Below are 26723 nucleotides of genomic sequence, written 5' to 3'. Positions count from 1 at the left end.
CTGAACTTGCACTTGAAAATGATTAAAATGTTCAACTTTTATGTTATATATATTTTGCCACCACAATAAAAAACATTTTTTAAAAAAGTTTATGTGCTAAAAACTGGTGTAATTCCGGTGGAAACCTTATAATCTGGACAGAGGAAACCGAAGTAGCAGGATGGGTGAGGACACGAGCTCTCCTGCCTTGGAAGTTACTGCAGGAATCGGCAGGGGGGCCCTGGCAGAAGGGATGCTGAGAGGAGGGGCCTCGGCGGGGGTACAAAGGAACCCATCATTTCGTTCAGATCACCCTCGACACGGCTCAGACCCGGCTCCTGAACCAAAAAGGGTTGCCCCCCTCTGGCCTGGGGTCAGGCAACAATCGTCCCCGAACCTGACGTTTTTCTATCTCAACCTCCTTGAAATGCAACAGGGACTCTGCCCGGCTCTGGCTGGTACACGCACCGGGCCTCCCGAGTATCTGAATATCGGGACTGTTAGCTGCCTCGGATACCATCTCTGCTGGGCAAGTACGTTCCCTGCCCGCATCTCCAGACCAAAACGTAAATGCTTCTTGTAGAATTTCTTCTGCAAGTCGCCAAGGAACTGTTCCCAAAGGACACGCGGTGAAGACCCCTGGCAGCGGGGAGAGAAGAGGTGGGCCCGCCTGCCTCCAAGAAGGAAATGTTCAGCAAGCACCGACCAGAGCCGAATGCAAACGTTCCTCCCTCTGTCCAGGCTTCTCACCTCGCCCCACAAGGCGCTTCCCCTTCACCAGGGGAAGAAACCACAACCAGGGCAGAAAACACGGGCCGGAAGGGCCCACGTGCACCTGCTGGGGCGGTAGCCCCCCGTCCCTCACTCCGGGTCTGCCTGTGGGTGTGTGCTGTTAAAAACTACAGGTACAGGGCTTCCCTGGTGGCTCAGTGATTGGGAGTCCGCCTGCCGATGCAGGGGACACGGGTTCGTGCCCCGGTCCGGGAAGATGCCACATGCCGCGGAGCGGCTGGGCCCGTGAGCCATGGCCGCTGAGCCTGTGTGTCCGGAGCCTGTGCTCCACAACGGGAGAGGCCACAGCAGTGAGAGGCCCATGTACCACAAAAAAAAAAAAAAAAGTTCCAATTACTATAAGAAATGCAATTTGAAAAATATAGCAAGGAACTATGCTAATCCTTCTATTCTGTTTCTTCCTGGCCAAATAATTTTAATAGATTTTTTTTTAAGAGTAAGAGATGAAACCCAAATAGACTGTTAGTGTGGCCAATATATACAGTAAGTTATCTTTAGCAAGTCTTTTCACACGTGAATGTGCTGTATGACAAAAAATTAGTATCTAAGTACTACTGTCGGACACAATAAATAAGGTGAAACAGATGCTCTCTTTGGGATCCCTAATGTCTTACAGAGAAAAATGCCTTCCTATACCACAGGCTGATGCTTCGCAGACCTCATCCTAGTTGTAACCTGTCACTTTCTATAGTAATGGAAGAAATAAAACACTGACCACTTACAGAGCACACAGAAATCTAGTTACTGGTTATTCTCCATCGTAAGCAGAGCTTCCTAACCATATCCACAGGATAAGGCTGAACAAATATATAAGGATTTACGCTGAGCATCAGAAGGCAGGCGGGAATTTTGAATTTGCTAGACTTAATGAGGTTTGGATTAGCAGGTGGAGGTATGATGGTTAAATATGGAGAAGAAGAAGCCATACCGTTTCATCTTTAGCTGCTGAGGATAAATGACAATTGCAGGTGAGGGAGGAGAGCAAGGGAGGGGGAGAGAGAAGATGAAGAAAGAACAGTCGATATTAAGATTCAGGACAGGAAGGACAGCCAAAGCAGGGTGGTCTGGTTCATTCATTGACTGATAAAACATGTCTAACAGATACCTCTGAAACACCCAGCATATCACTGACCCGGGATGTTGCAGGCTATGCCAAAGTTTTGCTTCTTTTTCTGAAATATGCACATCCCTCCCTCCCCCTCCCCCCCGTATCCATCCCCCGCAAGCACAGATTTCCCAGGACTCAGAGCTGGGTATATTTTTACTTTTCAAAACAGAAAAATATGAAATATTTTTAAATGCAAAATAGCAAGCAAGAGTCGAGCTTATTTACCTTGGAATCACTCAGGATATTTTAAAAATGAAACGCATCTTGAAGATGCAGTCCAAAAAAGCTGTGCTTACAGAGGAGGTCCTGCAGTTCCCTCAACCCAAGGCGAGGCCTGGGCCCACAGACCACAAGGAAGGAAAGGAAATTAAATGGGGATGCCTCTGAGTCCGGCAGGAACGCTGACCCAGAACCTGCAAGATTATGAAGCTAAGGGCTCACACCGGCCTGGCGGTGGCTTTGGAGCCCAGGCTCTCACCTTAGAGATGCCAAAATGCACAGAGAAAAAGACAAAGGAGGGGAGGAAGGAGATGGGGAGACAGTGGCAGGAAGGCAGATGCAGTGGACGGCGGAAAAGGAATAGGCAAGGGACTTGCCCATCTGTACATCCGGACGGCTCCTCGCCGCTGCAGACGAGCTGAGCACGGACTGGCTACGAGCAGGAAGACAGGAAGCCGGCCCCTCTCTGTCGTGGCTCTGCAGGATGAGAGCAGCGACACGCCTGAGAGTCCGCTGAGCGTGCCGTTGGCACAAGGCAGGCACGCGAACAGCAGAAGGTGCCACGTCACGGCGAGTTCCGTCAGGACGCAAGCGGCCCTGCGCACCCTCGGGCCACCTGGCGGCCTTCAGCCCAAGCCAGTGCCACCGCGGGTGCAGAGCTGACCGGGTCCCAGCAAACAAACCCCTTCCTCTGCCCCGGGAATCAATGGTCCCAGCACACGATGAGCTGTCGTGAGCTTGGTTTTCTAAGTTAAAATGGAAGGAAAAAAATTTGGAAAGGCTCCCCTAAAAAATGGTTAAAATAAAATATAAACAATTAATGTTTCAATGATTTAGAAAAAGTTAGCTTTTTCTCTAATAACGTGAGACAAATGTGACACTGGAGCTTCTTCAAGTTCTGGGATGGAGGCCAGATAAAGTACCCCTCTACCTCCAAAAGGACTCAGTCCCGAGATCAGTGACCACTGCCTGCATGTGTGTCCCATGGAAAAGCGACAGGTCCTCCCTAAGCCAGCGATGTCCCTCTACCTTCTGCCAAGGACTGTCCCCTACCCCAGACCCGGACAGAAGGACGTGGGGCGCTGTCTCCACACTGGGGGGCTGCTTTCAGCCCTCTCCCTTCTAACACGTCTCTTCAAACCCAGCATTCCAAAATCAAGACAATACTCCTCGACTCGGATCGTACCTGTCCCTTGATCACCTCCTACTCTGATCGGGTAACCGGTGCTTCCTCTGAGTTTCTCTCAGGAGGGCTGGAAGTGCTCCGGACCCGATTCTCTGAAGCCTCCGCCCTGATCTGTGCACGGAGCTGACCTCACGTTAGAACAACTTAACGTGATGTCCTGCCAGAAACCACCAACTCTGGATAAGAAAACCTCAGCGATATCATATGATATTTGTCTTTATGGTATCGCTTATATGTGGAATCTAAAAAAAAAGGTGCAAATGAACTTATTTACCAAAGAGAAGGAGAGTCACGGAGGTAGAAAACAAACTTATGGTCACCAGGGGATAAAGGGGGGAGGGATAAATGGAGAGAATGGGGTTGACATACACACACTACTATATATAAAACAGATAATCAACAAGGACCTACTTACTGTATAGCACAGGGAACTCTACTCAATACTCTGTAATGGCCTATATGGGAAAAGAATCTAAAACAGAGGGGATATATGTATATGTATAGCTGATTCACTTTGCTGTAGACCTGAAATTAACACAACATTGTAAATCAACGATACTGCAATTAAAATTTAAGAAAAAAAAGAAAGCAAAGAAAAGCTCAGTATTCAGACTTCAGATGCAGTTAGCGTTCAGGCCCTGTGCGTTTGCCCAAGCACAGGGCAGGCGCCGCCGACTCCACGACCTGCTGCCGCCATCAGGGGGGCCAGTTTCCACCACCACCACATCTGCCCCCCTCTCTGAAGGGGAAAATCACTTCTGGGGCCTCGAGCTCCTCCCAGATCAGTCAACAGGAACCTTGACTATGCACTTACTTATTGTGGTATCAACCTTCTCAGAAGACAACAATTACAGTACATAGCATGAGCTTACCAGTCTTACAGGTTGCGTTTAAAAAATTAAACTGGGACTTACCTGGTGGCACAGTGGTTAAGAATCTGCCTGCCAATGCAGGGGACATGGGTTCGTTCCCTGTTCCAGGAAGGTCCCACATGCCGTAGAGCAACTAAGCCCGTGTGCCACAACTACTGAGCCCGCGTGCCACAACTACTGAAGCCTGCACGCCTAGAGCCCGTGCTCTGCAACAAGAGAAGCCACCACAATGAGAAGCCCACGCACTGCAACGAAGAGTAGCCCCCGCTCGCCGCAGCTACAGAAAGCCCACGTGCAGCAACGAAGACCCAATGTAGCCAAAAAAGAAAAAAGAATTAAAAAGTAAGCTGAAGTCTGCAGGAACCAGTACAAAGGAAATTACACTGGACTCGATCTTCAAAACTCTCCTTTCGGGGGGGACTCACTCTGGAAGGTGTATTTGCAGGGATCGACAACATCGGTTTAGTAGTACTTCCACAAAGAAAACACAAAAAGGCCAATTTGCGTGACACAGCCCGGTTCCCCCAGACGGGCTCGGCCGTACACCTGAAACACAGACCTCCGAGTCTGTGCTGGAAACCAATCTGCTCCAAGTCGAGAGGCCTCACGCCGCCGACTCTGCTCTCACACACAAACTCCTCTCTCTCGACAACTGTCTTTTCCGTTTCTGTTCTCTTCCTAAGTGCTTTAAAAGCTTTTCAGAAATAAACTCAGTGGTGCCTGAGGCAGAGATGTACTGAGGATTACACGGCTTAAAAAGCAAAACCAACCAACCAACAAGAGGCTGTGTCAGAAACCGGGTGCCCGCCTTGCCGAGAACATCTGTTGTGTCTCAGACCCAGAGAGGAAACAAGGTCAGCCGCCAGGCCTGAGACGGGGTCATTAACGGGGAAACCAGGGGAGAGAATGACATTTGAGTCTGCACGACAGAACAGGGGTGATCTCAGTCAAGAGGCAGCAAACCTTCAGAAGCTAACAACACACTGTACTTACTGTGCCACCTGCAAGAACGCACCTCCCGGAGAAGAGGTGCAGCTAAGGCCGGGCAGTCCAGGCGGATTTCAGCCCACGGCAGAGCGGGGGGTCTCAGAACACAGACCAACTGTGTTCATCCCTCTTAACATGAGCCCCAAATACCCTTGCTGTTTGAGGCCATTCACACACCTCAGAAGGGAATGGCACACGAATGCACACACGTACATACTCTCCGCTTCCTTCGCGCGTTCCACTCACCGAGGACTCTCCGTCCCTGATGAGCAAGCCGCCCTGCGCGCCCCATGCACACACGCACACGTGTACACATCACACACACAGACCCGCACACACGTGCGCACACACGGGCACACCCCTCTGCCCCCCCAACCCCGCACTCACCGAGGACTCGCTGTCGCGGACGAGGAAGTCGCCCTGCACGCCCCGCGCGTTGAGCGCACACTCGGCCTGGTGGCGCGTCACGTTCCCGTAGTACCACTCGCGGCCTGCGAACCGGCCGGCGCGCGCAGGCCCCGCGGGGCCAGAGCCGGCGTGCAGGGCCGGGCCCTCGCTCAGCACCACCACGTAGTTCTTGGGCACCAGGCCGACCTGCCCGCGCGCGTTGCGGCAGCGCCACCACTCGGGGTCGTTCTCGGGCTTCTCGATCACCTCCATGGTCTCGCCCTTGTCGAAGTTGAGCTCCTCCTCGGTGACCGAGCTGAAGGGATACAGCGTCTGCACCACGTGCAGGACCCGCGCGCCCTGGCCGTTGCTGAGCGCGGCGCTGGGCCGCAGGCTCGGGCCCCCGGGCGCGTCGGCGGCCGCCTCGTCCAGCTCCTCCAGCACGTAGTTGGATGGGAACCAGCCCACCTGCCCGTTGTAGCTGCCCCGCCACCAGCCGTCGCTGCACTTCTCCATGACGGTGACGCGCGAGCCCTTCACCAGCGACAGCTCGTCCTCGCGCTCGGCCGCGTACGCGAACTTGACCACGGCCGGGATGCTGAGGTCGTAGATGCGGTCGGCGCCGCCTCCGTTGGCGGGGAACTCCGCGTCCATGCTGGGTGTGGGCGATGCATCTCGGGCGCTTGTCTTCCTGCGGGTCCTGCCGAGGCCTGCGGAGACACGGCAAAGCTCAGTGCGGGGACAGGGCTCAGCGCGTGGGGACCCGGCATGGGCTCCACGCGGGCACGGGGCTCAGCGTCCGGCGACCCGACAAGGGCTCAGGGCGGGGCCTGGTCCAAGAGGCAGCACCTGCACCTGATATAGGACGGACTGGGTCCCGTGGCTGGTGACCAGCCACTCACCAGCAGAGAAGGTGACAGTGGCTAAATGCCTAAAAGCTGGTTATTACCAAAACCGATCTCTCTGCTTTCCTCAAAAACCTGCTAGAGCACCAGCAAACCAAGAGGATAAAACAGTGTAAAGTCTGAAAATGATGAGAGCATCCCCGTGCCACTACTACAAAAGACCTAAAAAAATAAAATAAAAAAAAAGACAGGACAGAAAACGTCTTATGCGTTTTGGACGGGAAGTTGGACAAAATGAGCTCGCAGAGCCACCCCAGCCCTCAGCACCCCTCAGGGCTGGCCTGTGCTCAGGCCAGCACCCTCTCCTCCATCCGAGGACACTCAGTGCCCTCCCGGGGCCACCTGGCAGTGGAGCGGCCCCACTGGGCAGAAACCCATACCCCTCCTTCCTTCTGTTCTTTTCTTTCAACACTGCAGAGACTTCCCACAAGTTGTGATGAGTGAATTAGAAGAAAAAAACTAGCCGATACATTAAATCTACGGCAGAATTTTTCACATTGATTGAAAAACCACTAATGGATCAGAAAATCGGTTTAACGGGGTTGTGACCGGCCTGTGTGTATGTGCTGTCTTCTTTTTAAAAGGGAACAAGATAGAAAATCTCAGAGTGCATCAAACATAGAATTGCTGCTTCAGTCACATATGTGAGTCAGTGCTGAGCTATAATGTGAAAATTATCCCTTCCTGTGCCTGAGGAACACAGCTGGAAAAGCCCTAAGGTAAAAATGCTTTAACCTGGTTAAAATGCACGGAATTCCGGAACCCTGTAGAAAGTGAGCCGAGGGGAGGAGGGCACGTCAGCCCCAGAGATGCGGACGTGGACCTGGACGGGGGGCCCGCCATGCCGCTCACCCGCCACGTCTCCCAGCTAAGTCAGGGAGGAGGTTTTCGTGGCATGGAAACTGTGGCCACTGGCAAACGTTTGTTTTCTCCTGAAAGGACACCACAGCACTTTTATGGGTAGCTTGTACCTCCTTCTCCCTTAATTCCCTGCAGTAAAGACAGCTTGGTCCTGAGAATTACCTTTGCTTCTACTCCCCTGCCAGCTGGGGTGGTCAGAGGAATGAAAGGAGGTGTCATGATCGTCTCCGACCACGGAGAGTTGGGCGCTGGCTTCCAGAGCAGACCCGCCTCGGCTGCGTTCTCTGCCCCGGGACACGTGCTCCGCTCAGTGCCACAAGCAGGGCAAGGAGTGTGAGGTGACAGCACACCCGTGATAAGTGCTCACTCACTTGGATCTTCAAGCGGAGACACCAATTCTTTTTTTTTTTTTTAAATATCTTTATTTTATTTATTTATTTTTGGCTGCGTTGAGTCTTCGTTGCTGCGCGCGGGCTTTCTCTAGTTGTGGCGAGCGGGGGAGCGGGGGCTACTCTTCCTTGCGGTGTGCGGGCTTCTCTTGTTGCGGAACACAGGCCCTAGAGTGCCTGGGCTTCAGCAGTTGTAGCATGTGGGCTCAGTAGTTGTGGCTCGCGGGCTCTAGGGCACAGGCTCAGTAATTGTGGCGCACGGGTTTAGTTGCTCCGCGGCATGTGGGATCTTCCCAGACCAAGGCTCGAACCCGCCTCCCCTGCACTGGCAGGCGGATTCTTAACCACTGCACCACCAGGGAGGCTCCGAGACACCAATTCTTTAAGCTAACGGCTTCTGCTGTTTCCTTTTGTTCTTCAGTGTCTTACTCAAGTGCACGGCAAATGAAGAGTAAGCCGGGACACTGGACCAAGTTAAACGTTTCGATTTCCATGTAAGAGTTCATTTGCTTTACACCTGAAAACATGAACCTCTCAACCTCTGATTTCAAAGCTAGGTGAGTTCAACTCTGCAATGACACGGCACTGTGATGATTCAATGGCATCCTAGTCCAGAGGCACACGGGACAGTTCATGCAAGTAAACTTCCACCCAGAAAGCTCGGGCACGAAGGCCTTCAAACCTCCCGGGGCCGTCAGCACGCGGAGCGGGAATGGCCAGGCAGAGTGCAATCTTTATGGGTAACAAGGATTTCAAGAAATAACATTTAAAAATAACTCTCTAGGAGACCTTTCCAAATTTGTGAGCGAGGAAGCCTACCTGAAGAGCCAGGGAAGAGCAGCTTTTAGAATATTCATCAAGACGTAAAGGTGTCACTGCACACTACTGTACGTAAGATAGATAACCAACAGGGACCTACTGTAGAGCACAGGGAATTCTACCCAATACTCTGGAATAACCTATATGAGAAAAGAATCTAAGAATGAAACATGTGTATATGTATAACTGAATCACTTTGCTGTACACCTGAAACTAACACAACATTGTAAGTCAACTATAATCCAATAAAATTAAAATATATACAAAAAAAGGTGGAAAGGTGTCAAGATCAACAGAAAAGACAACGGCAGACCTTACGCCTCGTAATACGCCATGGAAGACCTCATGCCTCATAATGCGTCGTGGAAGACACTTACGTAAGTCAGTCATACCGCTGAATGAACATACTGCTTTGTCTGCTTTTTTTCAAACACAAAATAATTTAATTACTTCAGCCTTGAGCTCCTTCCAGGAACCTTCCTACACTCTGGGGAGAGTGAGGTAAGACAGGCACACTCCCTGCCCATAAGAGAAGCTTATATGTCTCTATCAAGACTGGAACTTTCTACATACAAACAGCCCTGGAAAATTAACCTGTTTTGCTCTAACATGACCTAAACAGTCTTTGAGGCAACTCTGGGCTGGGGTCTTGGGGGTAGCACAGCAGAACGACTGAGAGCACAGCCCCAGCAGGAATCCCGCGTCAGCCACTAATTGGCTGTGTGCTCTTGGGCAAGTTACTTAGTCTCTCTGGGTCTTAGTTTTCTTGCCCTAACATGTGGACGATGGCACTGGATCAGTCTGCGAGGGGGCCGTAAGAGACTGGGGGGCTTCGACAACAGAAACGTGTTTTCTCATGGTTCTGGGGGCTGGAAGTCACAGATGAAGGGTCAACAGGGCTGGTTCCTTCGGAGACCTCTCTCCCTGGCTTACAGACGGCTGCCTTCTCACCGCATCTGCATTCTGTGTCCCAATTTCCTCTCCTTACAGGACACCAGTCATGCTGAATTAGGGCCACCCTAAGAAACCTCATTTAAACTTAATTACCTGTTTAAAGGCCCTATACAAATACAGCCACACTTTGAGATTCTGGGGAATGGGACATCAACATATGAATTTTGAGGGTGGACAAATCGGCCTAGAACAGGTACCTAAGTTCAGGTTACGCATATAAAGCACAGAACGTGCTTTAGGAATAGTTATGACTCTTCCTAACTGGTGTTGAGCTGGGTGTTGAATTTCTTTTTTCTCAGATATTTTAGCAGGAGAGGGTCTAAGTCCTCTCTGAACACTCTTGGCCGTGACCCTACGTGCCAGACGGCCACCCAAACAGAAACTTTGCCCGTCAGGCGTTTGGCACCTGGGAAACATTATCTTATGGGAGCAGAGATACACGGCCGCTGGCGCAGTGAAATGCAGGAGGCAGGTGTGTGTCAGGGGCGGGTAGGGAGGAGCCCGGCCGCACTGACATCTACATGATCTGAACCTCACGACGGTCCTGTGACAGACCCGGCTCCCCCCATTTCTGCAGATGGGGAAACCGAGGCTGAATGAGACCAGGGAACTGGCCCAACACACGCAGCCAGTGGAGTGGCACAGACAGACCGTGATCCAATGGAAGCCTATTTAATCCAGAGTCACCAAGAAGCACAGTTCCGTCAGAGGCTAGTGTGAAGCGTGACGGCAGATGCTCGTTACTTGTGTCATGATTTCCACGGGCAAATGCGTTCAGGGCTCTGAAATGGGGCTTCAAGATCCCCTCACGCACCCTCCCAAACTGATTCTAGGGAATGAAATGGGCCCTGTGTGTCCGGGTGGAAGTGGGGCTGAGGTTAGGGAAAGAAGGTTTGGGATAAGAAATGCATCAGGAGCAACAGGCCGGGGCCCCAGGACAAGTCTGGGGACAGCTGGGGCAGGCTGGAGGGGGCGTCGGGTGGAAATGTGTAAACAGAACAAAGTCCTGGGTTGTTGACAACGGCTCTCAGCTTCCTCTTCTTCCCCAGTTCTTCCCTGACCCTGATTCTGCCCGAGGCCAGAGCCCGGGTGGATGGGGCCGAAGGGCTGGGAGCCCTGGGGAGCCCCGGGGAACAGCAGGCAGGAGGAGAAAGGCGTCAGAGGGAAGGGGACCCACCCACCAGCAGCCAGGGCGGCCTTTCTGAATGAGGACAACCAGGTGAATGGCTCCGGAGTCATGCGGCCGGGATCACAAGGACGTCGAATGAACAGGCTCTGGAGGTTCAGGACCCCGTCATCTCCCCCTGCCTGGACCTCCCCCGAGGCCACGTGACTGCCGCCGCGTGCCAGCTACGAGCTGCCAGGTCGGAGGGGACAGAGACCCGTGTATGAGCCCCAAGCTCTGAACGGCCTTGGCGTCCAGGCTCTAATTCAAAGGCAAATCCGTTATCTTTTAGGGAAGGAGGCAGTGTGGGAACTCCCCTGCTCCCCACTTTCTCTGCCTGTGTATTTCCCCACATCTTCTGCTTTCTTTTTCTTCGTTCATTCAAGTCAGACCACCTCCTTCTTCCAGTTGTATCAAAAACACAACCTGACTCCAATGTGTGTTGTGATTTTAACAAGGATAATGTGATTAATTTCCTTCTGATTTCACGTTTTTCCTGACTGGAGAGGCAAGAGCCTCACACCCGGTCTGCCAAGTCCCAGCCCATCTTCACCTACTGAACAGTAACTAACCAGGACCTGGCCCACCAGATGCCCTCGCTAACCAGGGCTTCCGCTCGCCCCCTCTCTGGGCCGCATTTGGGAGAACGCGCTTCCTGGCCCTTTCCAAGGCCTGCTCCCCAGGGCCAGAGCACGGATTCCGGGTCAGCCTGGGCCGCAGACAGAAGCGCCTCCCAGAGCAGCTGGCCACATTCCTCACCACACCCTGGCCTCGGGTACCGACCACGTGGTGCGGGACACCCAGGCAGCACCGGCCAGGCCACGATGGACGGACCGAGGCCCAGAGAGCACTAACATGTTTTCACAAGATCTAGGACGAATTCAAATGGTGTGCGTCTCTTTTAGTTCTCAAGTTCATCGTAAAATCCTCCACCGTACAGAATGTGGTGTTTGGACGTTTTGTTGCAGGTGTTGATGCGGCCCGCACTGGACCCATCACATCATGGATGAGAATATGTAAACGCGGCCACTAGGAAACCTTTCCTACTGCCAGCACGCTGCATTCGGCGATGTTGAGTAACTTTCTTCCCGCAAAGTTATGACTTTCGAGTCCGCCTGCCGATGCAGGGGACGCGGGTTCGTGCCCCGGTCTGGGAAGATCCCACATGCCGCGGAGCGGCTGGGCCCGTGAGCCATGGCCGCTGAGCCTGCGCGTCCGGAGCCTGTGCTCCGCAACGGGAGAGGCCACGACAGTGAGAGGCCCGCGTACCGCAAAAAAAAAAAAAAAAAAAAAAAAAAAAGATAAAGGGATGTTATAGCAGACGACTTTAAAATATGTCCTGTCATCTTCCAGCTGGAATTCTGGAGATTTAAGATAAAATGCCGAACAAATTGGACAGTTCATACAAGTACTCCAGCCCATACATTTAGACACAGCGCACCCGAGTTTCAGGAGCTCTACGGCAAAGCCATTTTATTTTTGCTACGAATCAGATTTGTGACATAAACCAGATGCAAGTAGAAAATTTCCTTGCACTTCAAATGTCACTTATACTAAGTTAAGCATAGAGGTTATTAATTTGTGGGGCTTTTTCCCCATCAGGGTTAGGAACGTCAACTGAAATTATTAATACAGAAGCTTTTTATCACTAAACGCTAAGGAGGTCTGACAAGATTGGTTCAGGGACAAAGTAGCTGAAATAACCTTTCATGTAAGAGGATATATTTAATGTTTGGCTCCTAATAGCTATTCGTGGTCCTATATGTTCATTTAGTTCGTATCTAGTTTTTCAGACTAGCTTCCACTACTCAGAGAATGTCTAGTGCCAGGATTCACAGTCGAGTGTCTGAATAAAGGAAGAACCTCCCATTTACTAAACTGAAGGATCTTCTGAAGGACCACCATTTAGGATTAATGCAGTAGTTCTCTCTTGCTTTAATCTGTTCCACACCCGCTACGCCATCTCTATTCAACAGTTCCTCTCTTCTCGTGGTCTCAGCAGGGCCCATCCCCAGGGCTCGGATCAGAACTCCCCCTGCAGCCTGGGGTGGGGGAAACTGGCTCTCAAGAGTCAGCCACACCTGTAGGTGCCTGTGTGAAGAAGAGGCCCAGAGACAGAACCTGGATGACATGAGTTGAGCCCGGGAATCCAACCACACTTCCCAATGATGTGAGCTAATCCCTCTTTAAATTCTCCTCTTCTTCCTGTTGCTTTTCTTTAGCTACTTTTGAGTTGATTTCTGGATTTCTGTCACTTTGATTGAGGGCTCTGGAAAAAATAAAATGACCCTTCCCCACTCTCGTTCCCCTGCTTCCACCTCACCTCCTGAAATACGCCAAACTGGTGAGCCCCCCTGAGAAAACAGGTACGCGTGGGTGAGTACGCCGCAGAAAACAGAGCAAAAGTTGGGGAGCCCCTAGGCTTGTGCGCAGGGGTGAGCAGACACAGGCCTTGCTTCCTAATCCCAGAGCAGCCTGGGGTTGAATATTTACCCCAAGAGCCTGCACTCGAGGTCTGTCATTCTGGGTGGCATGGACGTTAGGCCTAACCGACCGAAGCCCCCTGACCTCGCCTTCTGCTCTGCTCTGCACAGGGACCCAGGGCCACCGGCCCCATCCGAGGTGGGTCTCGGAGGAACCCCCCAGGGCAGCCCGGAGAGCGACGGACAGGCTGGTCAGTGCAGAGCATCTGAGAGCCGGCCGGGACTCAGGCCAAGCAGACTGGGGCGTGGCTGCCCCAGGTGGCACCTGCCCCTCCTGTCACTCAGAGGCGCAACCGCTGCTACCTGCTGGACGTGCGAGCCTGGGGAGGATGCAGAGTGTGTGGAGAACGGGGGTGGGGGGGGACAGGGCAGGGGTCCGGGGAGGGGACGGGGAGGGGAGGGAGGGGCAGAGACGCGCCCGGCGGAGGCAGCATGACTGTGGTGGGCAGGGCACAGAGCTGGTCCATCTCACCCTCGTCCCCGCGTCACTGGTGGAAGATACTGCGCCTGGCACCGCGCCTGCCTCACTGACAGGGACCGGGTCCACTCGAAGAGGAGGACACCCTACTTCCCAGCCGCATCTGGGACGGAGGACTAAATGCAGCCCTAGGGGTCAGCTTCATCCTCCCTGGGCTTGCACGTCCAGCGGGTCGCACCGCGGTCACGCCTCTGAGTGAGTGACAGGAGGGCAGATGTCACCTGGAGCAGCCGGGTGATGGCTCTCATGCCCAGGTCTGAGATGCCTGGTACTGTCCAGCTGGTCCCGGGAACCCATTTCACCCGCAGGAAACCGCACCCCTGCGGCTGCCACGTCAGCACCAGCAAAGCAGACGCTTGCCCTGTAAGGTCCTGACAGCAAGAGCGGGGAACACTTTCTCCTGACGGGCGGGGTGTGCCAGGCCCCAGGGAGGTGAAGGGCTGAGGATAAAGTCGGGCCAGGAGCCTTTCTCCCACTAGCAGCTTAAATCGAGCTTTCGAAGGTGAAAACCACCGTCCTTTCCTAAAGCGGAGTCAGTCTGCTGTACGGCCTGTGGGAAACACCGGGGGCTCCATGCTCCCCCCCCCCGAAACTGCCACGAACCCAGGGGGTTTACTTCTGTATTCCTAGGCACGCGCACCTTAGGTGCATACCCCTCACCCTACGATGAAACGTGCCCTTACGTGCCGTATGGAACCCCCAAGTTCAGGGAGGGCTGGTTCAGGACGGGGCAGGGGGAGGAAGGAGCCTTCATGAGATGGATGGGAGCTGCCACCCCTGTGGCAGATCCACACGGCCCGCGTCGGGCCGCCAGCTGGCAAGGGACAAGGGAGCCATTCACCATCCACGTGCCTGGATGGTCCCCTTTCCAGCGGGCGGATGTACCAGCAGCCGGCACAAGACGGAGATGCGTCGGGGCAAAGGCTACCATCGCACAGGCCCAGGGCTCAGAACCGGAATTTCCATCCCTGCCCCCAAGAGAGCCCGTTCCCTCGTGAGCAGGCAGGCACAGAACATGACTGAATGTGTAAGCCTGAAGAAAAGTGGTTTAGAAGCACAGGATATGGTCAACCAAATGCGAAAGCCAAACGGTAGCACGATGCGAGTCAAAAGAATTTTTAAAGAAATTGTAATTATAGATTGTAATTAAAAATACATATTCAGTACCTCCCAACACACATACCTGCTGCATCAGCACAAGCACCTCTGAGTGTGCAGAACAGGGGTGGGAGTGGGCCGCGCACGTGCACGGATTCAACGCGACCTTCTGAAGCACCACGCGGTGTCAGCCCCTGACACGGGCAGAAGCTCACAAGCGCGACCTCTGGAGCCCACGCCTGCTCAGCAAGATGAAAAACGGTAACAAAAAAGAGAGCGAGCGAGTAAGGGGACGACACACTGGTGGGGGCGAGCGGCTGGCAGACAACCGGACCCCAGTTCTGACCCCGCTCCAGGCCCGGCTCCTGCCCCGCTGGCCTGTGACCTTGGCAGTTCTGCCCTCTCTTCTCCCGTTTCTGCAGCCGTGACACGGGGATGTCAGTGGCACTGGTGGGGCGGCTGTGAGGGTCCAAAGCCTGAGGAGGGGACCGAATGTAGCGTCCCGGACACAGCAGGAGCCGCGCGACTGCGGGCGTGGTGCTTTCACTGCTATTATCGCTCCTCTCTGGTTGAGGGCCAAGGTCCGGTGGAGAAAAGAACAGGTGACGCTTTCTCCACGGAGGTGTGCACGTGTCTGTTTTCTCCCTCAAATGCTCCTGCGGGACAGCCTGGCCTCAGTCCTGCTCTCTGGTTCAGGAGCAGCTAAGACACGAGGGCCCCTCTGATGCATCTCAGGAGAGGACGTTCCTCGGTGCAAAGCTGGCCTTCAGTTAGGAAGTGCAAGGGACACGCCATCTTCCAAGGCTGGACAGAAGGGCTTCCGGGACCACACGCTGCTCTGGACAAGGTGAACTCTGGTTACTAAGAGGCCAGGCCCCTGCCGGCTCCAGGGAGGGGTCCTGATGTAGCTGGGCTCGGCCGCCAGGCCCTCGTTCCCGGCTGGCTTTTGTGGCAGCGCCCTGCCTGGGCCCAAGGCCTGCTCCTGGCTCTGCTGTGAAGCACCTTGTTACCCTGGACAAGTAACTCAACGTGCCTCATTTTCATAGGAAAGCTGTGGACCAGGTTATCTCCAGAGCCCTTTCCAGGATTCAAGGATTCTCCACAGAGAGCCCAAAGTGTCGAATGAACTTCACTTTTTAAACTTAACTGTACATACTAGGCTACACAAAAACAACCACAGGAGAACCGTAAGTGGCCCTTTTGGATCCTACAGCCAACTCCTGTCACCAGGGTCTGGCTGAGCATGCTGGGCTGAATACTACAGGACCGGTCACTTTAGATCAGCGCCTAAGGACCCCAACCATTTCACTACCAATTCACGCTCCACGATGAACACCCACTTGTAAATTTTCCAAGTTAGACACTCAACTGCTTTGCTCCGTGAAAAAAGCCAAAACTATAAAATCAGTGGAGGTTCCCTGCAAACAGCCACCCTAGGATGGCTGGCTTCCAGGAGACCCCCAGCCCGAAAACTCACCGAGAGCTGCCCTCCAGGTGGCTTCCCAGCCGTGAGAACCACGGGGGACAATCTGGACGCTCACAGAATCCGTGAGTTTGGAAGCAGAGAAAGGAAGTTAAGAGTTGAGAGAGAGGGACGGCAGGCTGCAGGGGCTGATCGGGGAGCGGCTTGTGGACAAAGTGATGTGAGCAGGTGCCCGCCCGTGCAGAGAGCAGCGGTGGCTGCAGGGCGCGGGGCTCAGGGCAGGAGGCGCCTGGCAGGCCTTCCAGCAGCCCCAGAGGCTCTGCAGTCAGCACCACGGCACCCGTCCTGAACAAACCCCCCTGCACCCCACACCGGCCCCGGCGACAGACACGAGCGGTAATAGGCAAGAGGAACGTTCGAGACATATGGACGAGATCTGAAACTGAGTGCGGGCCATATGGGGAAGCGCAGTTGGAAACATGGAGAGAAGATTTCACTTAATTCTCAGCATCTGTAGTCCACGTTTTCTCTATTCTAAAATCGAAGGCTCCCACTTGAGTAACTTGGAGTCCAGAAAGGCTGGTATCGATGTTATTTAGAAAAACAATCATTTTAATAAGAAGCAACCCAGGTGCCAGTCGCTGGGAAAGAAACTGGGAAATGCTTTACATGGTGTCCTTGTCCTTCCTCAGGGCTCGAGGGCCCGGGGGCCGACGCGTCCGGCTTCAAGACCCCGTGTCACCGCACACCTGCTTCTCCTCTATCTCCCAAGCGTAGACCCCTCCTCCTTCCCCATCCCCTCTCCTGGCTCTTCTCCCATTAGCATTCTTTTGAACCATCTGTCTCTATTTTCTAATTATCCTCCCACTAATCCGTTGTGAGTTGTTTTACGTTTCTTGTTCTAAATACTTGGACACTTAACGATATATGCAAACAAACCCAAGTGTATTTTGGGCACCACAATCGCTGTAGACGTTTCCATAGTCTGTGGGCATTACATTTGGCGGGTCATTTGTACCGCGAACGATGTCGCAGGACAGAATTCTAAAGAGTTCTAAGTTATGCCACATAATACCTAATTCGGGTTCGTACAACGGTAGATTATACAACAGAGACCGAAAAGGTCAACCTCAAGTGTTAAATGCAGCTCTGAAAACCCAGAGTCCCTGCTTTAATACGGGGAAGAGGTGATAGGTTGGAGAAGCTGGACCTTTAAAATCAAATTGAGATCTGTCAATCTTCTTCGCATGTTACATACAAACTTTTCATGGGGCGTGGTCTGGCTCTGCACTTTAAGTGAGAAAAATGTACTTTGTACTTTTTTGTACTGATTCCTTAGAAGGTGACTGAGTTTAGGAAGTATGCTTAAGTGACATGTGAAAAGACTAACAGTAATTTTCTTATTCTTTATGGACATCGATCCTAGGAAACCAAGCTACTTCTAAGACAAATGCACTATAAAGAATCAGCTTCTCCTCTTCGGTTTTATACAGAGCATCCTGACCACTAAGGAACCGGGAGGCATGGACCAAACTCACTCGGCAAAGGTCCTTTCCAGCACGTGTCGCGATCAGGCTTCCGCGAACGGGTAGACGTTTCAGGACTGACTGCCTGGTGACAGTGGTTTTGATGCGAAGAAGTCACCTTTGCAACCTGATTTTGATTCTACGTGTGTAGAGATACTTAGCAAACAGATGCAAACGCCAACAGTGATTATTTCTGGGTGATAAGATCACAGGTGATTTTTGTTTTTTTCTATTTTCCAATTTTCTTTTTTTTAATAAGTATGCCAGTCTTCAATGAACAGTTTTATAAAAGACAGGCATTTCAGAGAGGATAATTCTGAGGACTACCTGAGTGCAGAAACCCGTGTCACACAAAGAGCCTGTGAACGGCAAAGACGGCTGAAATCTCACGCGCGCAGACCCCCCGGAACATGCCTGCTGCCGACACAACTACTGCCGAAATAAGAATCGATCTGGGGAAAAGCAGGTGAGTTCATGGGACACTCGGCTTCTGAATCATTTTAATTAAAGGCTCCTGCTCCCCTCAGTGTGACGGAACCAGGCGGTTATTGATAAGTGAACCCCCAGGGCCGGGAGGAAACGATGCTTGTGAAGTATAGCTGGTCCCCTCGAGTCCCAGGGGCTGCAGCAAGGGTGGGAGAAAACCAACCCAGCCGTGCAGGCGGGACCAGGGAGCGACTGCATGCACCAATACTGATGCCAAGCAGGCGGCATTCCCCTCACCCCCCAGGGCTCCCCGCAATCTGAATCCCCAACCCCTGAGGCTGACCAACAACAGCAGAGCTTGAGGAGTCGGGCAGACCTGCTCTGAATTTCAACCCATCACTTACTGTGTGTTCTTGGGCACACACATCCCTTAACCTCCGAGTCTCATTTTTTTCACGTGAAATATAAGCATGTTAGTATATTCCTCTGAGGGTTACTGGGAAGATTAAACAAAAAGCTGTACAGGTAGGTAGCACCAGAGGGGCACACAGAAATCGTTATCACTGCCTACACACTGGAAAACGCACACAACATCCGTTCCGGGTCTCGGGTTGAATTTGCTGCTGCATTAAGCTTTCCTTTTGGCTTCGGGCGTGACATGGGTGTCGGGAGCGCGGGGATGGTGGTTATGGAGCCCGCGGGTCCCAGGCACCGGCTGTCACAGGGCCTCCCTCCCAGGGGAGGGCTTGGGGGCAGCTGTAGAAAGTAGACGGAGGCCCCCGAGACCACGGCGGAGCGGAAGCTTGGTGGAGGAACCTCGCGAAATGCCTCGAACGCCAGGGCTCCCCTGCCGGCCGTGTGTGGCAGCAAAATCTGCATTTTGTCTCCTGAAGTTGAGACGCATGCCTGAAGCGTGAAACATTCCCACCGAAGGGCCCGCCATCAACTCCAGTGCGTCTCATCATCACGGCCCAGGTTCTCCTCCTACTTCCCTAACCCTCTGGTCTTTCTGCCGGTTGTTCATTCAGGCTGCAGACCCTTGAGTCACCTGTGACTAACCTGCTGCTTCACACCCGGTTGGCACAGAGTTCTGGGCCTTCCCTCGAAGCCCAGGGCTGGTGACATCCCCCCGAGCCACCGTGAGATCTCGTCCCCAGCCTCCTGCTGACACACTGGCACCGCCGCTCCCACCCCGAGGACCAGAATCAAGATGCCTGCCATACACCCCGACGGCCACCACCCCGTCCACCACAGGACAACCGCTGGGGCTCCCCTCTGCAAAAGCATCAGGCCTAATGATGGGGGCCTCCCCAGTGTGGGTCACCCAGGGCCCTCAGTGCCGCCAGCTCACTCACTGTCCTCCCACACGCCCCCTGCTCCCAGCCTCTGCCTCTCCCTCCACCGAAGACCAGCCCCGAGCATCCTTCACGTGACGGAGTTCAGTCTCAACCACCTGATGGGACAAGTGGTCCCTCAACCCGTCCGACAGACGCCGCAGCTGAGGCTCTGCGGCTTCCACGGCTCGCCCCAAATCGCTCAACTGGCGTGTGGGCGTGTGCCGAGCCTGGATCTGAAAAGACCCCAGCCTCACCCTCCTACGTACGCTGCTCCCGCAAGGATAAGAGAGGCCCGAGTGGCCTCATCCAGCCGTTTCTGGTGGGCCAGGAGGGGCAGCGCCACTGTCCTAATGGCCCCCGCGCATCCGGGCCACTGTCACTCTTCCAGTTACATCACAGGCTGCAGAGTCAGGGGCTGAACTCTACCCACCAGGTGAAAGAACATCCAGCCGGCCTCCCCCGTCTGATCCACACACACCCTGTGACACGGAACCGATCCCGACACCACATCTGCATCCCTGCTTCAAAGCCTTTGGTGATTGTTCCCGAAGGTCACTCAGCGGGGAACCAGGTGGCTTAGAAGCATTTCCAAGGGCCAGAGCGAGGGAGGGACGACTCCAACTCAGCCTGTGACAACCAGCGACTACAGCATCCGTCACCCGTGGCTCATCTGGACAGATCGCCTGCCCTGCTTCAGCCCTACTGAGAACGCTTCTGATCACAGCCAAGACCACAGTCCTGCAGTGCCGGAAAGAAGATCCCCCCACGGCCTCCCCATCACGGAGGCTGGAGCCCATCTCTCGCCCCATCTCTGTTGTAACAAAAATGCCTACATTGAACTGGCCCAGAGCAGCCTGGGCCGCTCCCGCAGGAAGCGGGGTTCCCTCACCTGCCTGCCAGTGATACGGAGGGCACCTGCTGGATGATTACGGAAAGTTCGGAACCAAGTCCTGGGGAACCGTTCTGAGGAAGAATCCGCTGGCACGTTCACACCCGGCGGCAACCTCGTGTGTTAGGTCCGATCTCAGCAGGTCCTCGGCGATCCTCTGATCTCTGAAAGACTGATGACGATTGTAAGACCCTGCGGCACCGCAGATGCCCGGATAGAACAGGAAGCCCGAGGTACAACCTCTCCCCTGCTATGATCCAGCATCACGGCCTGGGGTAGTCCCTAAACCAGTCTACGTCTGCCCGTTTGTTCAATGTACAGATAAGTTGTAAGAACAGCACAAAGGATGTTATTTTCCCTGAACTACCTGAGAGTAGGCTGCCAGCGCCCTGTCCCATCACCTCAACACGGTGTCACCTCCACACACAAGGGCATCCTCGACACAAACCCGGGACGTTAACACCGATACACGATCACTGTCATACTCAGACCCCACTCTGGTTTTGCTAGTAAGGTCCTGGCTTTCATCTCTAAAACAGGGAACCCAGTATCACTAGGATTCCCTCTAACATCCTAGCTGCTTATCTCTGTGACGTAGCCCTGTCAAACGCCCACCCAGTAAGCCCTGATAGTCAACTTGGTGAAAAAACCCCAGTTCATGCTAAAGGCATGTGACCCGTCTCTGTCACAGGCCTTCTCTTGGGGAAGACGCTCAGTCAGGCGTACATGGACATGCCTCGAGGAGCCCTGGGAACTTCTCCCCCAGGAACCGCCCCGCCCCGACCAAAAGCACCAACCCCAACCGCGCAAGGGCTCCTGCAGTTAGTGAGCACTGGTCCCCCCACCGTGGCCGCTCCCTGCTCCCAGGGCTGGCTTGGAGTCGCAGAGGTGGGCACCGCTCCGGAGCTCATCACTGGCAGGTGACTACCTGGCCTCAGGCAGGGGCACACTGGGGCCAAGGCTAAAGCGGCAGCCCCGGGGGCGGCTCACCTCTGGTTCCACATGCCGCAGGAGGGTGGTCAGCGAAGGATGTGTGTGACTTGGAACAAACCCTCCACGGGCGGATGCTAACAGATTATAAACGGCACCGTAGCTTCCTGGGTAGCCCAAGTCAGCACCTGGGCCTCAGGCAACCATCGCAAAGACAGTTAACCTTCAGGGCTTCGGCGGGTTCCAGCTGCCGTTGTCAAGTGGTGACAAAAACCGCTCTTCAGTAAAATCCCTCCCCGGGAGCAGCTTCCCCATCCTGCAAGACTTAGCACAACACCTTCCAACACCTAACCTGCATGCTTTGATGAGTCGGGTCGTGGAAAACACCGAGGCCAGGCCGGAGCCCAGGAATGCAGCGAGCCTTTCAAAACATCGCCTGGGCTCTGCCAGCAGGAACGGTTCTGAGGACGGCTCCTTGTCATCCGTGGAAAAGCTCTCTTTGACTAATTGTGATCATAAGCTGAACGTGAGAGGAGACCTAGTGTATCGACGTGCTACCCGTCTACAAACACGAGGTCATATTGTTTTATTTAATTATAAATTATTAAGGGAAAAGGAAGAGCGTTAGTCCTTTCCTAACGGAGAGAACTTTTTGGGAAAGGTACCGCTTTCTGGAGGTTACTGTAACGAACTATGACATGCGATTAAATTAAGTTGGCGACCGACCTCAGCACAGCACAGGGATACAGAAAAGCAGGAGAGAGTTCTGCCGAGTCCCAGTCCCCGGCAGTTAGAGATGCCAACACACAAGGAGAACACAGGGACTCTGACGGGGAGTCCAGTGCTATTGTGTTTCAAACCAGGTGCCTGCCGGGGAAATCTTAACCGTGGCTTTGGAAATCGGGTGGATTTCCATGGCAGTAGAATTACAAATGCGGATGAGGTCATGAGTCGCTATCAGAAGGTCAACATGTGTGGTGGTGACTTTGGCGTTGTTTTCACTCCTTCTAATACACAGTAGAGAGAACTTCCGCTGGGTGCGTAATCAGTCTATGATCACGCTATAATTCCAACAGCACACCCGTCACGGTAATTTACACAGGAAGCCACGGATGCTTTAGCTCCAGTCTTCTCTGTAACGGAGACCAGTGGGCGGCAGGAGAGGCTGCGGAAAGTTTTCCCACCTTCCTTCTCGACGCTGGTGCCTTGTCAGGTCTGATGATGGAGAAATAGTAAGTCACACCGCCACGGTGGTTCTTGTCTGGGTACCTCCCTTCTCTGTGACCCCGTTCAAGGGGGGCAATGGATGCCGAGACAACAAGGTCTCTCTTTGTCCAACAAAAGCAAGGCTCTGGGTGACCACGACAAACACATGGAAGCAAAAAAGACAACGAATGGGGGCATTTCTCCTCGGCAATGGGCATACTGACCTCCAACAGTCTCTAGACTACAAATATTAACTACCACGGATAGATATGGACGTTCAGAACATAGCTTTGTTGGTGTTTTTACATTAAATAACGCTAGGTACAAACGTTTCCAAGGCAGTAATGTGCCTGACGGGGGAGGAGGCCTGGAAAAGGGTGGTCGGTCCACAGAAGAGCAGCAGGTCTCCCCAGCACGGCTCTCGAGGGCCAAGGAGAGCCGAGGGGAGAGGGTTAAAGAGAAGCCAACTTTGATTCTATTTCAGGAAGAGCTTTCTAACAATCTGTGTTCTCCCAAAATGGAACTTGGCTGGCTCTGTGGAAGGAGACGTGTGCCCGCAGAGCTGGGGGGCCATCTGTCGGGGCGGGGGAGCCAGCCTGGCACCCACACGAGGACAGCCTGGCTGAGCCAGGCCCCCCGAGTTCTGAGAGGAGCCCTGGGGACTGACTGCCACTCGTGAAAAACCGAACCCCAGCGCCAGATGTGCTGCCGAGCTCAGCTGTCTTCTCGTTCTAAAGACTGAAGGGAGGGATGACGAGCTGTTCCAGGGAATTGTAGGCAAGTCAGAGGGCTTTTGCTTCGCCTTATTTCACTCCCCAGCATTCCGTTCCATTTCTGGGTGTTTCATTCTTTACTAGAATCTTGAGAATGTAGTTTTGAAAAAGGATAAGAAGACAAAACAAGTCAACAATGTTGAGCATCTCCAAAAAAAGGTACTTTAGTGGGTGAGAAGCTGAAATTGGAAAAAATAAATAAAATTAAGCGCAGGGCACTCCTAAAGTATTTACCTACTCACGCTTCCCGCGTTTCTTAGCCACAGTTAATAGAGAGTTATAAGCACAGGACAACAACGTTTCTTTCAAGTGACACGCTTGGAAAAAACAATAAAGAGGGTCACTTTTGTGAAAAAGAATCAGATTGCTCATGAAAAACGGAATTTCTCAATCATGCAGAATCTACGGTAGCTGGTGTGATTCTCACGCAGGCCAGTGTCTCATTTCTCTCTCCAAGTCGTGAAAATAACCTAACCCACAACACAAAATTACTACCCAATGAATGAAGGCTTTACTTGTTTTTTTGTTTGTTTGTTTGTTTTTTGTTTTTTGCGGTACGCGGGCCTCTCACTGCTGTGGCCTCTCCCGTTGCGAAGCACACGCTCCGGACGCGCAGGCTCAGCGGCCATGGCTCACGGGCCCAGCCGCTCCGCGGTATGTGGGATCTTCCCGGACCGGGGCACGAACCCGCGTCCCCTGCATCGGCAGGCGGACTCTCAACCACTGCGCCACCAGGGAAGCCCTTTACTTGGTTTTGAAGAGTCAGTGGACCCTTCAAGACTTCAGAAAATGAAAGGTGAATATTTTGCAACACTCATCACATTCAGAGTTTAATTTTCTTTTCAGGTTTCCTGCCTGTTCCCCTCCCTCAAGTGAAACTAATTCTCTTGTCAGAAATAAAAAGGAAAGCCTCAAGGAAATGTAACATGGGTGATGACATGGACCTGTTTCAAGAGCAAACTCTTCCGTGATAACCAGCGGTCCCGGGGGCCACCCACATGGTGCTCACAGAAGGAGGCACTGCTGACCTTCAGGAAGTCACCCTCTCGCATCCTCTGCAGGACGTCCACGCAAAGGCGAGATCGGACACCATCAACTTCAGGGGACTCGGGCTCTTTCCCACGTCCGGACACCAGGGAAGGGAACAGGCACGTGGGAAAAAAGCAGGGCACCCAGCAGGCCCCCTGCGGGTCACCCTGGCGGCCTCGCATCACACCGCCGCTCGAGTCCCCACCTTAGCTGCCACTGTCCAGGACTGCGCCGTGAAACGCCACCAGTTTAACAGAGGGAAAAGATTCCCCGGGTGCAAAGTACTTTTTTGCCATCTCCTCCTCTATGTGCAAACACCACACACACACAGGATTTCGAGAGAGAAAACGCTTTGATGGGATGACCTGGGCGGACCTGGGGGCATGCCCGGAGGTGGCCATTCCATTTCAGGACCCTCCAGAAAGGCGATGCCAGGAGACGGAGACACGCAGGGGGGCCCGAAACACACAGGAAGGCCAGCTCACGTGAACCTCCAAACTCGAGAACCTCTAGGAGATGACCAGCCGGATATTTCTGCACTGGATCTCTCAATGTCCAGAGATTTTTTAAAAAGACAAGTAGAAAGATGTCAATATTTAAAACATACCCTTTTTTTTTCCTCAAATGCAAATGAAAGAGATGACCTCCACCCCGCGTCCCGCTGAGAGAGCACCAGGGCCGGGGTCCTGCCGCGCCCGCCACTCACCGAGCGTGTCCTTGAGGTTCTTCACGAGGGAGCCCTTCTTCAGGCTGTTCTTCCTCTCCACGTAGTTGGACGGCACGTAGCCCGTCCTGTTGGCCGCGTTGCGCACCCGCCACCAGGTCTTGGAGTCGTCCAGCAGCCACAGGCGCTCGTTCTTCTTGATGTCCAGCTCCTGGTCCTGCTGCGCCGTGTAGTCCCACTTGGCTATGACGATGACCTCCTCTGTCATCTTTCATGGAGTCCTTCTGCCAGCAAAACATTTGGAGAGGCTCGTTAGACACCCGGCCGAGGGCCACGGCTGCTGCATCCACTCGGAAAACGACACCCGGACAGCTTTTATTACGGCTCGGCAACCAGCTGTCTCCAGGGTCTCAAATACTCAACCTTAAGATGACCTCCTTTCAACAAGCTTTAGCACGCTGTTTAGAAACGGTGACCTTATAAAGCGAACCTTAATGTTGCACATGGGGAATTCTGCTTCTCTGCTAAAAACAAACAACAACAACAGAAAACTTTCCAAAAAATTCTAAATAACCGTATCACAATTAAACGTGTTCACTAGATTAAGGAACACCAAATCCTTATAGCTGATACCTTTACATCCATTTTCTCAGGATAAGCTGACTTTTATGACCATATTTAATGACCATGACACACCCAAACCGCAACGTGGTATCCTGGATTGGATCCTAGAACATGAAAATCAGTGAAATCCAAGTGAAGCCAGTCTACCACTAAGCAACGTTAATCTCTCACTTTTGACAAATGTCCCTGGTCAGGTAAGACGTTAGCACTAAGGGAAACTGAGTGCGGGGTGTCAGGAATGCTTTGCACTATCTTTGCAGCTTCTTCATAAATATAAAATTATTCCTGGAACTTGAAGCACAGATGTTTAGAGCAGCTTCATCCATAATTGCCAGAATCTGGAAGCCACCAAGATGCCCTTCAGTTGGTGACGGACAAATAAACTGTGGTCCGTCCAGATAAGGGAATATTACTCAGTGATAAAACTGGGCTTCCCTGTTGGTGCAGTGGATAAGAATCCACCTGCCAATGCAGGGGACACGGGTTTGAGCCCTGGTCTGGGAAGGTCCCACATTCCGCGGAGCAACTAAGCCCGTGCGCCACAGCTACTGAGCCTGTGCCCTAGAGCCCACGAGCCACAACTACTGAGCCCGCGTGCCACAGCTACTGAAGCCTGCGCGCCTAGAGCCCGTGCTCCGCAACAAGAGAAGCCACTGCAATGAGAAGCCTGTGCACTGCAAGAGAGTAGCCCCCGCTCGCCGCAACTGGAGAAAGCCCGTGTGCAGCGACAAAGACCCAATGCAGCCTAAAATTAAAAAAAATTAAAAAGAAAACAACAAATGAGCTGTGAAGCCATGAAAAGACATGAAGGAACTTCAAATGCACACGACTAAGTGGAAGAAGCCCGTCTGAAAAGGGTGAGACTGTATGATTCTCACAAAGACTCTCCTTGACCAAACTTTCGTCAGGCTCCTCTGAATCCTCTTCCCAGACTAGACCTTGACTATTGTATTTCTGTGTCTGTACTTCCATGTCCATTGCCCAATTTTAGCAAGAATCCTGCTGAGTTGGTTCAGCCAGAATCCTCCACCCTCACCCAGGTGATGTCTGACCGTCCTGGCCTGTTTTCAGGAAGGACCCTGTTAGGTCAGTGCAGCCAGAAACCCCCCTTACCTCTGATGTTTCCTCTTAGTAGTTTTCCATCCATCTACTCCCCACCCAGCTCCTGGGCTATAGATCCCCACTCTTCCTTCTTGTATGCGGGGTTGAGCCCA

At 53.1% G+C, this 26723-nt stretch overlaps 1 protein-coding gene across 1 annotated transcript in view; it reads right to left on the bottom strand.

Annotated features, from left to right (window-relative positions):
* NCK2 (NCK adaptor protein 2) overlaps positions 1–25165 on the bottom strand; it is a 38368-nt gene extending 13203 nt beyond the window's left edge. The window contains exons 1-2 of the mRNA XM_082852120.1: positions 24928–25165; positions 5531–6240 (exon numbers count right to left, since the gene is read on the bottom strand). Of these exons, the coding sequence (XP_082708246.1) occupies positions 5531–6240; positions 24928–25153 (936 nt within the window). The 5' untranslated portion in view covers positions 25154–25165. The remainder of the gene's footprint in view (positions 1–5530; positions 6241–24927) is intronic.
* Positions 25166–26723: the final 1558 nt, after the last annotated feature.

Source organism: Leucopleurus acutus (genome assembly GCF_964270905.1).
Source record: "Leucopleurus acutus genome assembly, chromosome: 12".
NCBI lineage: Eukaryota > Metazoa > Chordata > Mammalia > Artiodactyla > Delphinidae > Leucopleurus > Leucopleurus acutus.
This window is presented reverse-complemented; position numbering and strand designations above follow the sequence as displayed.